Source organism: Cygnus atratus, chromosome 2 (genome assembly GCF_013377495.2).
Source record: "Cygnus atratus isolate AKBS03 ecotype Queensland, Australia chromosome 2, CAtr_DNAZoo_HiC_assembly, whole genome shotgun sequence".
Lineage (NCBI taxonomy): Eukaryota > Metazoa > Chordata > Aves > Anseriformes > Anatidae > Cygnus > Cygnus atratus.
In genome coordinates this window covers 122,802,342-122,817,409 of record NC_066363.1, presented here as the reverse complement: position 1 = coordinate 122,817,409, position 15,068 = coordinate 122,802,342, and the positions used below count along the sequence as shown (strand labels likewise).

The window sequence follows — 15,068 nt, the reverse complement described above, 5'->3', positions numbered from 1 at the left end:
TCAGGCAAAGAAATGTAAGCCTACTTCTCCTGGCATCCAGAGCTGGTATGGATCTTTGCCAAGAAAAAAAAAAAAAAAAAAAAGCGTAATAAAAAATATTCATATGTATTACTAAAAAAGGGCAAGCTCAAGGAAAGAGCTGTTGCAGTCCTTAGTGATGTGACCCTAAGGCTGTAGGAATATGCAGTGGCAATAATTGTTTTCCAGCATGGGCAGGTCACCCACCAGCTCTCCAGCCCATTGCATATGCACAAACATCTCCTCCAGCTGAACAGGGGCATGGATTTAAGCAGGTAGAGAAGAGGTTTGGCTGTGTTAAATGGCATTGATATTAAGATAATTAATACAAAACTACAGCCTTGCACTGGCTGAAAATCCTAGTATTTTTTATCTTTACTTTCATCTTCAGTAGAAAGATTAAATATAGTCAGCAAAATAATGCCACTGACACAACTGATGAAGGACTCGGGTGAGAATAAGGAAATAATATGTTATAGATAATTCATATAAATTAGAAATCAGAAGAAATGCATATATACTAATCTTGGTGAATTCGCCTGAAAGCATATAAGGGTCTTGCTAAAGCAATCTCAAATATGTACACGACTTGTTAGAATTTGATTAAAACAGGAGAGGCTGAAGAACATCAGAAAGCCAAAGATTGTCCCTATCTATCTTTACACTAAGACAGGAAAAGGGAAGGGAAAGATGACCCATAGAATTATGTTCCTAACTTCAATTACCATAAACTTATTGAAACAAGAAATCAAATTATTAATGGGTAAATAAACATACTACTAAGAAGATAAGGTGAGAGGTAATAGCCAACATGAATTTATCAGAAACTGAACCATGTTAAATCAAGTCTGTTCTTTTTCAGGAGAGCTAATGGGCTTTGTGGTTAGGGAAGAAGCAACAAGTGTGATAAATCTTGTTTTTAGTAAGCATTTTGACATTGGTTGGCATTCTTATAAGCAAACTATGAAAATATAGTTTAGACCAGAGTATTGCTATATAGATTGAACAACTGTCTTGAAAATTGAACTCATAAATATCTACCCATGATTCTTTATCAAATTAAGAGTCAGTAACCAACAGGAGTCTGTTGAATTCATTTGGGTCCAGTACTATCCAGCATTTTCATTAGTCACCTGGTTATCTGAATTATGCCTTTTACACTTCCAGACAGAAGCAAGCTGTCATGGAGTTGCAAGCCAAAGACAAGATTATTATTAAAACAATCTTGACAAACTGACAAAGGGTTTGGAAAAAAATATGATGCAATTCAGTGAGACCAAGTGCAAATTACTATACTTAACTAGGACTAATGAAGTGCTCAGAGACAGAATCAACTAAACAACAGGCTATATAGCAGTAACGAATCACAACCTAACTATGACTTGATAATCTTATACTGTTGTAAAAATATCAGATGGCATAGTGGGATGCAAAACCGAATTTCCTCATGAATCAGCAGTGCTCTAGTACACAGCACCAATAATGCATCAGATCACAGATTGTCTGAATTTTGGAGACTTCTCTTCAGCAAAGATGTGAACCAACTAATGATAAGTCCAGATGAGAATTATAAAGATGATCAAACATCTAGAAAATGTAACCTCAGAGGAAAGCTTGTGGTACTAAATTACGCACTCCTTTAAAACTTCTGTATCTGGGAGTATTTACAGTGTATGGTTGGCTCACATTGTTCACATACAGATCAAGTGCAAACGGTTTCTTCATACTGCTGCCATCTAAAATACTTTTCAAACTATTTTATTCTAGAAATAAGAAGTTACTGTCAAAGGATTAAAAATCTTAACAGAGCTTTTCAAATTCAATTACAACATGAAACAGCTACTAATATCAAAAGACTCAAGGGTATTCTCATTAGTATTTTAAGGCAGTGTGACAGATTATTTTGAGTGTGTCAATAATGATTCATACTCCTTGTTGAGTCCCCATTGTAAAGGGAAAATTGTAAGACAGTCAAACTGTCTTTTTTCAGACCAATATATGAAAAACATCATGAAAGTTGTTATGAACCTAGACAGGACATAACTTTGTGTGACATCTATAACAAGAGCAGATGAAATACAAAGCAGAATCTGATCCCCTCAGATTTTCTGCTGGCTATTATGTGGGCAAAATTCAATTATTATTAAAGAAATACGACACATAGGAAACCTATCTAAAGCTGAAAGGAGGAACAAGGCAGGGAGATTATTATTCTCTGATGGTGAAGAGAGACTATTTTATACCAGATATTACCTTCTTGATAGGTTAAACTGATGATCACCAAGAAATAGTAAATATCTTCAACATCAAACAAAACATAAGTTACTGTTGGACCCTGGGCTGTACATGAGAATAAAATTGTAATTCTTTCCAGGATGCACCTTTGATACATTGCAAGCCAGACGTCTAGCCACACCTATCCAGAACGTGGACACACCTATCCAGATTGTGGACAACCTTAATCTATGTTAAGCATCAAGTTTGAGTTGATTACAAGAAGATACTGATGACGAATAGGATAGTTTTTTTTGTTTGTTTGTTTGTTTTTCCTTAAGTTTAAAAAAAATGACAACAGAGCTCAGACAGTATGTTTCTCTTTGGTCTAGACCCTCAGAGGAGCAGTAAGAAACCATTTTTCCATCCTTTTCTTTTCATCTTTCTCAAGATCAACTTCAAAAATAGCAGGAGACCAGAATGAGGGATGTCATTTCCAAAGAAGGAGGTGAAAAAATCTGAAAGGAAAGCAGAAACACATGGCTGTGTGTGTAGCTAATAGGTTTGTTTTCAAAACACATTGATTCTCAGTGCTTACTGGTTATGAAATATGAGAAGTGGAGCTATACAACAAAAGACCAGTTAATGATGAAGATTTGACTACTTCCACCCCCCCATCAATGCACACCTGGTTGCCCTTTTGTAAGCATATACAAGATTAAAAACTGTGCTTTCCAGACTTGGTTGAAGAGTATAACCATAGTGCTGCAGGAGTTACTGTTCCTTAGAAAATTGGAACTTATTCTCTGAGTTGGGTAACTGCAATTGTAAAATTTTACCTTAGAATATGTTAAGATATAGTCCAACTGCCTTTTTATGGCTTGGGTTGGAAGGGACCTTAAAGACCATCTAGTTCCACCCCCCCTGCCATGGGCAGAGATGCCACCCACTAGAGCAGGTTGTCCAAAACCTAACCAACTTGTCCTTGAACACTTCCAGAGCTGGGACATCCACAGCTTCTCTGGGCAACTTGTTCCAGTGCCTCACCAGCCTCTGAGTGGAGAGTTTCCTCCTAACATCTAATCTAAATATAGAATCATGGAATAAATGAATACCAATAGCAATGAGAGCTACATTAGGTAGGGAAGTAACAGTTAAAACGTAGGCTGGCTGGTTTCTTGTTAGAACATCTCTTTTCAGCTGTACAGTTCTGCTAAATACCACTGAATAGTATTTCACTACTGTGAAAACTTTAAAAAATATTATCTGTATAGCTTTATTAAGATTTAGTTTACTAAAAGGTACGGTACAACCATGACTGATTATTATATTGAAATAAGTGGTAGCAGTATACGTAGTGAAAACATCATATAGCTGCGACTTTTCAAGACAGATTTCTGAAAGCTGTATCCATCTCAGATTGTTAGGACAGATCAAGAGGTTACACTAACAGAAACCTATCCTGTTTTATCTTTTTATATCAGAACTGAAGCCGTAATTATGGCAGTAAATAGTAGTAAATACAATTTCCTTACCACATTTTACTATTTTCTCTTTCCAATATATGCCTATGCTATCTGATTTGTACCTATGTCTTATCTACATTGCAGAAAGTGAATAATTGGGCTGGAAGAATTGTCTGTGTTTAGTTGTCTGTACAGAACACTGGCAAATAAGATATTCTGACTGTCATTTTTAGTTTCTTTCACTGGCATTAGTAGTATTATATATACCCCAAATATTTTCTATTAATGTTGACTTCATATGAAACTTCCTCAGATTAGTTACCCTGAAAAAAAATAAAATAGAATAACCATGGTATATAAAAACTACCCTCTATTGTAGTAGAATTCCCAATTGTGGAAGATAATTCAAAGAAAGTCTTAATGTGTGTGAATGTCATTTTAGGCCCTACAACAACTTCTTTGAACCATTACTTTTATAGCATATTTTAAGCAAATTATTAAAAATATGGCATACTATTTGACAGCGTAGGTATCTAAGCATGTTTAGAGAAATTTTCAAAACCTTAAAAAAAAAAGCACCTGACTAGGTACTGTGGCTGAGGCAGCTGAGAGAGAATTCATTTCTTCAGTGAATAAAAGCTAATGTTGAGATAACATTTATAGGATTATAAACATGGTAGCATTCAAACATAGGTTTATTGAAACATTATTTTAATACTATTTAAGATCAAATGATTCCAGATGGTTAATCCGGAATCCCCACAGCTAGGCCTGTCAGGTATTCTGGAGTTTTAATCAGGCTTTTAATACACCGATGGGTTTTGAACAGCCTGGATCCTCTGAAAACAATAATAAAAAAATGTCCTTAGGAACAATCATGAAGAGATTGATGAAGGTACCTGAATAGTAGGCAGCAACAGTTATGAACATCAAGCACAGCAGGTTAAGGCAAGGTAACTATGGCCAAAAATAATGCACTTCCAACATAGGAAGCTATGCTTTTGATTTTCCCTCACTTACTGAAGAAGCGTATCTTAGATTCAAATCTTGCAGGGAAAGTTACACCTATGAATGGATAGCAAATATTTATTTTAACACCTTGTGCAAGATTACTTATAGACAAAGATCTCACCAACAATCATCTCTAACTTATTATATAGTTACAAACCACATCAATCCCTCAGGGGTCCATACGGGGACCAGCATAGTTTAATATCTTTATTAATGATATAGACAGTGGGATTGAGTGCACCCTCATCAAGTTTGTGGATGACACCCTGCTGAGCAGTGAAGCTGTTTCAACAGAAGGAAGGGATACCATGAAAAGGTTCCACACAAACCTCATGAAGTTCAACAAGGTGAAGTGCAAAGTGCTGCACCTGGGTCAGGGAAATCTCAAACATCAGTACGGACTGTGGGATGAATGCATCGAGAACAGCCCTGCAGAGAAGGACTTGGGGATATTAGTGGATGAAAAATTATACATGAGCCAGCAGTACACACTTGCAGCCCAGAAAGCCAAAGTACAAACTTAAGATTAAAACAAAACAAAACAAAACAAGCAGAAACACACAAAACAAACAAACAAGCAAACAACAACAACAACAAAAAAAACAGCAAAAAAATGTTAAAGACTGGAATTTAACTGCAGCCTTCCAGAGGAAGAGAAGCCAAAATGCTGATCCCATGTCACATACAGCCAATACCTCAAATACCTTGATAATATAAAGAGAACAGACAAAAACCCCAGGTACAAATTGAGTCTGTAACCCATCTCTGCTTCTTTCAACAGAATGCTGCTGATAGTGGTTCACACAGAATTTTTCCAGGGCAAGGCAGAAGACAACCAAATCTCATGGCCAATAAGAACACTTCAAGTGGTATTTCACAGAATCACAGAATTATCTAGGTTGGAAGAGACCTCCAAGATCATCTAGTCCAACCTCTGACCTAACACTAACAAGTCCTCCACTAAACCATATCACTAAGCTTTAAATCTAAACGTCTTTTAAAGACCTCCAGGGATGGTGACTCAACCACTTCCCTGGGCAGCCCATTCCAATGCCTAACAACCCTTTCAGTAAAGAAGTTCTTCCTAATATCCAACCTAAACCTCCCCTGGCGCAACTTTAGCCCATTCCCCCTCGTCCTGTCACCAGGCACGTGGGAGAATAGACCAACCCCCACCTCGCTACAGCCTTCAGTACTGAGATATAGTGAATAAGAAGCTGGTACGACATGCAAGCTATCTGGATGCAGATCATGTTTTCCTGAAGAGCTAGTCTAAAAAAAGCTATTACACCCAAAGCCTCTTAACAGCATTTCTGTGGATTTCTGGAGACCAGCCTGAGGCTCCTCCACACCATCCACTGGGGGGGGGTCTGAACCATTGCAATGCCATACTCCTCCAGAAGAAAGGTGAGGAAATAAGGATGTGTCACACAGGTATATTGGCCAGATTGACTGGATGGTTGTATCAAAGTCCCTAATAATAGGGTATGGGTGCTACTGCCTGTCAGAACATCTCCTGTCTTCAGCTAATTGTTTCTGCGACAGATCTCCCCAGATGTGTGGAGTGATTAATAACAAGTTATCTCATTAATAGGGTTTACATCTCCCATGTCAGGTCATTGCCTATTTCTCCCATAGGTAAAACTCCTTCAGAGCAAAATGAGGGATCCCATATCATGACAATTATTATCTCAATTAGTGACATTATTAATATGCTCTAGCAAAAGAACAATTGCACTTTACTGCACTAACAGGTGGAAATGTTCAATTCTTAATTAACTTTATAGGACATAAAATTATTAGAATACATCTAGAAAGGTCAAATTAAAGAGTAAGAGAAGTGCAGAACTCTACTGTAATAAATCCAGTAGCCAGGGAGGCCATTTCAAGTTCTGGAACCTTTTGCAAAGAACAGAAAAGCAAAAAGCCAAAGATCTCTTCGTGTAGTAACAATTTTTGAAGGGGTATGCTATTTTCTTAATATAATATTCTTATAAATATTAAGAAATTAATACCTCACTTGTAGAGCAAATTACTGCACAAATGCTAATGTGCAGATGCACTGTTGACTGCCTGTGCAATTAGAAAATCTAAATCAAAATTCAGAGTAACAGAAAAAGACTCTGTGAGCTCTTTCTTCAGTAACTTCCTAGCCAGCCATGTGGCAGGAATTCTTCCTCTCCTGCTCCATGTCCTTCTATTATTTCCCTGGTTTCCACTCTCCTTATCCAATAGAAGATAAGCTCAGAGGGATTTGTAACAGTGTAGAGAAGAATGAAAAAATAACCGTTTTTACACAGCACTTGCAAGTGATAGAATATTGCTGAAGCTTCAAAACTCAATATGAGGCAAATCTAGGCTTTCCTTTGAAATTCCCAGGCTTCCAATGAACCCCTTCTTTTCAGTCCAGTCACTGTGATTTTTAACACTCCTCTTCCTGCTCAATATTTTTTTTTGTTTCCCCTAAGGATTATCTCATACAGTGTTTACAGAATTAGTGATTGTGTTTTCAGAATACCACTAAATAATGTGTTTGTGTGGAGGGATTACTCTCCATCTTTGAAGACTGGAGCTACTTTCCTGTAATAAAGCCTGTTTTCACAATTTTAGTCCTCGGAGTTTCACAGCAGCAAAACTAAACAATATGGTATTTCACACGGAAACTTAGCCATGGAAATCCAGAACAAAGTGTTCAAGCTCCATGTTTGGGGATACAGCAAGTCAAACAGTTTGAGGGGGTCTCCGGGCACTTTTCCAAATTATTTTGTACTACTGTATTTCAAAACCAATTTAGACTGGAAATTCATCTTTCTCCAGAGTATTTGGCAGATGCCTTCAAATTCTCAGACGTGAAGGGCAGACTGAGCAAATAATTATTTTTATATTTTAGAGGATTTATGTGTATTTTATAGAGTCTAAAATCCATGTTATAAACATTGCCTGCTCTGCTGAGAAAATTCTACAGTTGATGTGGTGCCAAAGCTTGTTTTCAGACTTTGTGTGGCCTCAGTGAAGTTGGCCATAATGGGAGGACCATCAGCCAAGAAACGTATAAAAGGGAAAGAAAGCACTTTTGTAGTACAGGAATAAACCAAGAAAGTCTGTGAGACAGAAGAATTAGCATGAAAGCTAGTAGAATATGGTATTCTGCAATGACTGCCATGCTCCCAGCAACAGAAGGACGTACTGAGTGAAGAGCTTCTTTGCCTTTCATTATTATTATGTTTATTATAAGAGGGGAGGCTCAGGGGAGACCTTATTGCTCTCTACAACTACCTGAAAGGAAGGTGTGGGGAGCTGGAGGTCAGCCTCTTCTCACAGGTAACTAGTGATAGGACTAGAGGGACTGGCCTCATGTTGTGCCAGGGGAGGTTTAGGTTGGAAATTAGGAGAAATTTCTTCTCAGAAAGAGCAGTCAGGCATTGGAACAGGTTGCCCAGGGAGGTGGTTGTGTCACCATCCCTGGGGGTGTTTAAGGAAAGGTTGGATGTGGTGCTTAGGGACCTAGTTTAGTGGGTGACATTGGTGGTAGGGTGATGGTTGGACCGGATAATCTTGGAAGTCTTTTCCAACCTTAATGATTTTGTGATTCTATGATTATTGCTGATGTAAGGAAACGATACCTGAAAATTTACAGGAGACTGGTTGATGTGCTATTTCTTTTTCATTAGCTGCTGTTATTAGTTAATGTAATATCCAGTCAGTTATCACTTAAATTTTCAGCATTTTTCATTTTTAAATGACATTTGGGAATGTAATTTTTGTAAGTGGTAAAATCTGTATACAAAGGAAAAATAATTAATTCTTATTTACACCAGCAGGAGTTTTGCTATTCATCACAACAGGACCAGGATTGGATCCACAGTCTTAACTTTTCTCAGACTCCTGCTTCTTGGTTTGCTAGCAACAGTGACTTCTAAAAATAATTTTCCATCCCACCAGCAAGGTTCCTACTGTGCACCTTGCAAGCAGTGGTAAGCCCTGCAAAACATTCATTTTGAATTTGCTCTTGTGTGTTTGCCTTATTCATGACCCATCATGCTCTTTGTAAGGTAAATGTTCACTGAACTCACGGGTGGGTTTGAAGAGTTCAGACTTTGGACAGCTTTTGCTGCTTAGTTCTTTTTGTCCCTCTTTCTCTCTTTTTTTTTCTTTTTTTTTTTTTTTTTTTCTTGTCAAATCCATAATATATTTACCAGAACTACAGAACCATTTTCCTATCTTTTCTTTTTATATTTATTTTTACTGTGTTGACAAGATGGCCTACAGGATATATAAACCAAAGTACCTTTAATTTGAATTGATAACTTGAAGAAGGGACACAGAACACCCAGAAGTCCTTCTGTAAAGAGTACATTATCTCTTTAACACTCTTTAATAGAGCTTTCCTTAAAACAAACAACAAACAAACAAACAAACAAAGACAAAAAACAACAAAAAACCCACTCTGTTTTCTCTCTCTCTATTTCTTAATATATGGTCGGAATTGCATATTCCTCTGATGCTTTCTTCATGATGTTGACTAAGGGTGAAATTTTCTCTTCAAATAAATGACTGTGTTTCTAACGAACATAATGAAAGTGCTTTCATAAGTCATATCTTTATAGATTTGATTTAGAGTCTATTTGCAAGTAGAAGAAACCAGTCACATTTATTTCCAAGTTCCCTGGATCAGTCATTATTTTCCTCCATCTTCTTCAACTCTTTAATTGCATGTTTTATAATATACTTAAGTCATGCTACCTGTTATGACTAGTTTTAAGCCAGTAGATTTATGTTTATACTTTAGCTTTACTAACTCTATTTGTGTATGCTTAGGATGAGTATTGTACCTCTGAGCAAGGCAGCAGACTTTGCTTCTAGCTTTATATACAAGATAAAAGTGATTTGGATTTTTTTTTTGGTCAATAAAAATAAGCAGCAGACAGCTGCGCAGTTTTACTGCTCTTGTCTCCACTAACATCCTCATTTGTTCTTAAGAGATGAATCATTTTATTCCTTCCAATCAGAATCAGTGGTCAAATGGAAATGTGAATGGCACATAACGAAGTAAATAAGGAGCGATGCGAGGTGAAATTTGGTTGGTTAGAGCAGAGGTCTAGGCTATAAGGACAATAATAGAGCTCTGAAAGTGCCATATGGTGACTAAAAGGCTCAATTTGTTTCACAAGCGCTGCATTACAGTAGATAAAAGACCTTTTATATCAGCTTCTTTATATCTCATCTTTGCAAATCGACCCTACTTTATTCCTCCACTCATTTACATGTTTTTCTATTGTTAATAGCAAATGTAAGAAAGCTGAAAAATGCCTTAGTTCCATAAGAAATCAGATTTATTCTTCACAAGGTTGCAAATGTATGAATAAAGTTAAAGTTAGAAAGTTTATCTGTTACACTTTCTCTCATGAGAAATGTAATAAAACACACTGTATGGATAGAGATAAGAATTAAATCAAATCTATAAAATCAAAATTCCCTAACATATAGCAGATAATTGTATTAATCAGCTAGACCGGGGAATAAGTAATTTGCATCTTTCATTGCTCAATTGATATAACATCAGTGTAATGTATACATACTAAAATATATATGCTTTTATACATATATATTTCAAATTTGGAGAAAATAAAGCAGACATGATTTTAGGAAAGGAAATTCAAATCTGTCCACAAAGAAAAATTACATTAGGGTTTTAATCATATAGACCCTTAATCTGGAAAAAACAACGAGTTTTTTTATCTAAGCAATTCAATTCTGTAGGTTTCCATTTCTGTACAAATAATAAAAAGATACATAAACCCAACATTTGATATAGAAGGCTTGGTTTTAATCTTCCTTGAACTAGTGTAAATCAAAGTCTGCTCAGCTAACTGTAGTGGAAATACAGCAATATAAAATAAATGTGAAATGAGAATTAAGCTCAGGCTTTCTTTTTGGCATAGCTTTTTTCTTCCAAGATGTAGTATTACGTGCTGTTCTCTCAGCACCAAAGACAGCATCTTTGCCAAGGGCATAAAATGTATTACCTGGCACACAATAAAAGAACTCATATTAATGCAGAATGGCACTTTAGAGTAGGGATTGGTTTTCTGTGTACTCCTGAAAGACATAGTAAAGGATAATTGCTATTTTCATTAACTATCTCACTTACAGAGTTACTTGCAGTGGTTTAGAAAGCCAGCAGCCTGGAACAATTCCAAAATAAAAATAAATAAACAATACAGATAGCTGTCTCTTTGATACCCTGATAACCTGTGGGAATATTCAGTCCTTTCTGACAGACTTTCAGTATCTTTTAATTGAATGCTAGCACTTCCTTATACAGCCAAGCAAAAATCCTGGAAGTATAAAGACAGAAATGAAAACTGTCCAGGAACACGTTTTGAGATTGATAGACACCACTGCAGTTAGTGGGACAAGATATTTATGGCTGTGAAAATGCTACAATAAACTGAACATCTCACTAAGGCTTCATTCGTTCCCATAATCAGTTAGGTTGATAAGAAATGCAGATCAGTTACCAGTAGCAGCAATTTAGAAACATGTTAGAAGCCAAAGTGCAATAAGAGACATAGTATAAGAGTAGAGTGTACTCTATTTTGGAGTATCCAGTGGTCTTGAAGAAAAGGTGAGCAGTCACTGGATAGACATTTAGAAGTGAAAGCTTGCCAAAGAAAAATGGAAAGAAGAAATAAAATAGAAGGCAAGCAGAAAGAAAAGCAGATTTGTCTCTTTGCTTCCCTTTAACCTCTCTCCATCAGGTTCATTTCTTTAACAAAACAAAACAAATCAACATCAGGAAAACCTGAATATGGCACTCCAGAAACATGCCCAATGGATAATCCAAGTGTGCTGTCATGGCCTGGGGAGTATGAGATTCCTACAGCATAAATAAATGAGTGCATAAGCAGTCATAGAACTATGTATTTTTCATGAGAGAAAAGATGGATGCTATAATTTAATGAAAGGCTTACATTTTGTAACAAGAAGATCATATTCTTGTAGCTAAAAGAGCAGAGAGTGAGAGCAGTATATGAGAAAAATAGAACAAAGCCTATATGCAAAGCTTTGGTTTAAGCATGCCATTTTTAATTATTTAATACAAATACATTGATTTGCACTTCTTTATCCTCATGTGCATCTGCTTTCTGGAAATATCAAAATGTGACCATTAGCCATTGTCTGAATATCATATAAAAAGATTATTCTCTGCCATTTAGTTTCAAAAAGTGAAAGCCTTGTACAATACACATTCTTTTGATAAATCAAGCCCAGTATTTTTAGTCATTGGTTCACAAGAAAAACATTTGTCTTGGATTTAGTTAAATCATGCTGCTGAAGTTCGAGTATGATTGCTGCCCTGTGCTGCCAATGTGCACTCAGTTTCTATCAGAGAACTATGCCACACAAAATTGGCATTCCCAACTTTTAATTCTTATTAATAATTAAATGACAGCTTGCTTTGAAATGAAACCACTAACAGTGGTGCAAGCAGGAACATACTGCAATTCATTGTGTTCTCCAAGGCCTCCAAATATCAGTGTTCAGACTGAGCACACAGGAGCATTAAAAGAACTGTATTTTCACACAATTTTCAGTGTGCGTTACTGATTCATTGTCACCTCACCCTGTAATTTCCTGTGATTACTTTGCAGATGTCTAACATGTGAAACAGTGAGACCGTAGTTCCCCTCTACAACAGAAAGCCGATACAAAGTTTCCTGAAATCAATAAGAGGCATAGCATGTGGCATTTGTTATTATGGTAAGCAGAGCATGTGAGCTGCTAGACAGCCATTGCGAATTTTCAAGTATTCATCCAAAATCTGAACTTTAGCCATCCTCTTTTTTTTTTTTTTTTTTCAATCAGACAACTGAGTGTAATTATCTTGATATACGAAGGGAGAAGGGCTGAGCAGAAACAATTAATGCTTGAAACACTTCTTTCACCTGCTAGCAGTGGACTTCACCATCCTTCACTCCCTCCTGGTGTCATTTAATTCTTGTTTAAACAGCTCCTGCCTTTTCATTTCTTCTGCTGTGATTGTCACACCATTTCTCATAGTCACGACCTGCAATATAATAATGTCTTTGGAGTCCTCAGGCACCTGTTCCAGATGTGTTTTCCTTCCAGTTTCCTCTATGAATGTATTTGTTCAGTGTTACTACCTAGCATGAAAAAAAATACTTTAGCTAGAGTGGATTAAAAATATAGTAAAATTGATATGATAAATATGATAAAATATGATTCATAGAATACTAAGTTTAGGGAAGTTTCCTGTCAGCTCCTAACACTCTTAGTATATACACTTAATGCTTGTGGTTCTCCATGTCTCTGCTCTTTGTTTTTGTTGTGCTAAAATGCATTTATATTGATTAACCACATTTGAATTAAATAAGCAAACCCCTTGTTGAAAAAAAAAATCAATACTGTCTTTAATTCTGAAAATGCCATTTTGTATGCAGAAAAAAAAAATATCCCCATTTAAACATGAGCATGAAGCCACACAGACAGAAATACAGACTGATTTTTCAAAATCATGTCCTTTAAATACGTATGCAATGAAAATGGGCCAGATTTTTCATAACTGCTATATCAGTAATGATGGAAAGCAAAGGGATTCAAAAGCACCTACTGAAAATGACAAATAAGATGACTCCCATTTTTTCCATATCCTCAGTCTATATTGATGATATTTTAACTTATTTTGCAGCTGGTCTATGCCTAGTTCTAGAATCCATAACTTGGTTTTAGCAGGAGTCTAGATTGTCAATTATTATCAAGGGCTTTTAGAAGGTGTTAGTAATATCCATCATTGGATATAGATTGCCATTACCTTTGAGCCTAGATAAACAAAACAACCTGAACTTTAACAGGCCATTTCTAACAAGAATATTATAACTCTATATTCAGTAATTTTGCATTCAGTATGTCTTTTGATAACTGTAAGGAACATATTAATTGAGGGTTTTACATTAAAAAACCCACATGATAAATGAAAGCATGTTAGAAAGGGTAAAAATAACAACTCTCATTATGTATCTCTTTCAGGACTAAAGGCTGGTCTAATCTTCCTTCACATGCTAACAAATTTAGCTGCCCAGATACAATTTTAAGCTATATGTTCGCTACCCTCATTTTTTTTTTCCTTCTGTGAGCATTTTGCTGATAGCAAGAGCCAGAGAGCCAGATCATATAAGCTGGTAGGTCTCCGAGCAGATTTAAGGATTATTTACATGAGCAAATAGTTCCCGGATTGAGTCTCCAGCCCCTCAACACCATCTCATACCTTCAATTTTTTACAGAGATGTCAATGAAGACTGAATTTCAAAAAGCCTTCAATAAAGCCTGAGGTTTTGTGCATACTCCAAGTGATGCCAAAAATTCTATTTTTTGTTTCTTTTTCTGCACTCATGGATTACTTAACTCTTGAAGGAGCTCTGGGACACGGTTCCTGTCTTAATGTCGAAAATACAGTGGCCACAATTGTGTATTGCTGAAAAGAACATAAAATGTTATTCTCCAGACCCAAGTGCACATATAAATCCTTTCACTGGATATAAATCCAAATACATTACTGAACCTAGATTTCTCATGGCAAAGAAGCAGAAGATAAAAGGTGGGGTGACACTTCCAACACACAGTTTGGAGAATCATGAAGCATCTATCTTGCTTATTTCTCAACCACAATTCCGCCCCCTTTTCCCTTCCCCCCCCTCCCAAAAAAAAAGAGAGAGATGCTGTCAAAAAATAAAATAAAATCATAGTTACTGGCTACATACATACATAGCTACAATAAAATGAATATTGCATTTCCTCTCTTTATTGGGAACTCTAAACATCAGGTTTTACTGTTTCACACCACTTTTTAGCCCTGTGCTTGTCAAACAGACCTTGCATATCTTACTGCTGCAGTCCTACTATTCTCTACAGCCTGGTAAAGTGATGAACCCTTCCAATGACTTTCAAAGATATAGGATAAATTTTCTTTTCTTTGTCATGTACCAGTCTCTGTGTCTCTCATAAGGCTATCTAGTGTATTTCCTCTAAAATGTGTTTTCTTTCCATATTCTCTGCTCTGCCCTCAGTTACTGCTTGTTTCTCAAACCTGTGATCTAGATGTTGTGCCAGTTTCAGTGTCTCAGATGTTCCCCATTCTGCTACCTCCTTGCTCCTCCTCTTGGTCTTCTCACAGTTTCTCCTTGTTCCCATACTTTTTTTTTTTTTTTTTTAATCACTTATCTCCAACAGCTCCTATAGTCTCTTGGATTCTGTCCATGATCATGTGTCTTAAACACATCTCTTCATCCATGGTACAACTCCCAGCTCATGCTATTTTATGCCTCTCTCTCTTTTTTT

At 36.4% G+C, this 15,068-nt stretch overlaps 1 protein-coding gene across 3 annotated transcripts in view; it reads right to left on the bottom strand.

Annotated features, from left to right (window-relative positions):
- NKAIN3 (sodium/potassium transporting ATPase interacting 3) overlaps window positions 1–15,068 on the bottom strand; it is a 374,213-nt gene that overhangs the window by 46,036 nt on the left and 313,109 nt on the right. Inside the window, exon 5 of one of the 3 annotated variants that reach the window (XM_035553118.1) lies at window positions 2,643–2,750. The exons of 1 other annotated variant lie outside the window; for it this stretch is intronic. In XM_035553118.1, the coding sequence (XP_035409011.1) occupies window positions 2,691–2,750 (60 nt within the window). In that variant the 3' untranslated portion in view covers window positions 2,643–2,690. Of the gene's footprint in view, window positions 1–2,642; window positions 2,751–13,693; window positions 14,206–15,068 lie in introns of those variants that run through there. One more of the 3 variants, XM_050708813.1, reaches the window with a different exon arrangement.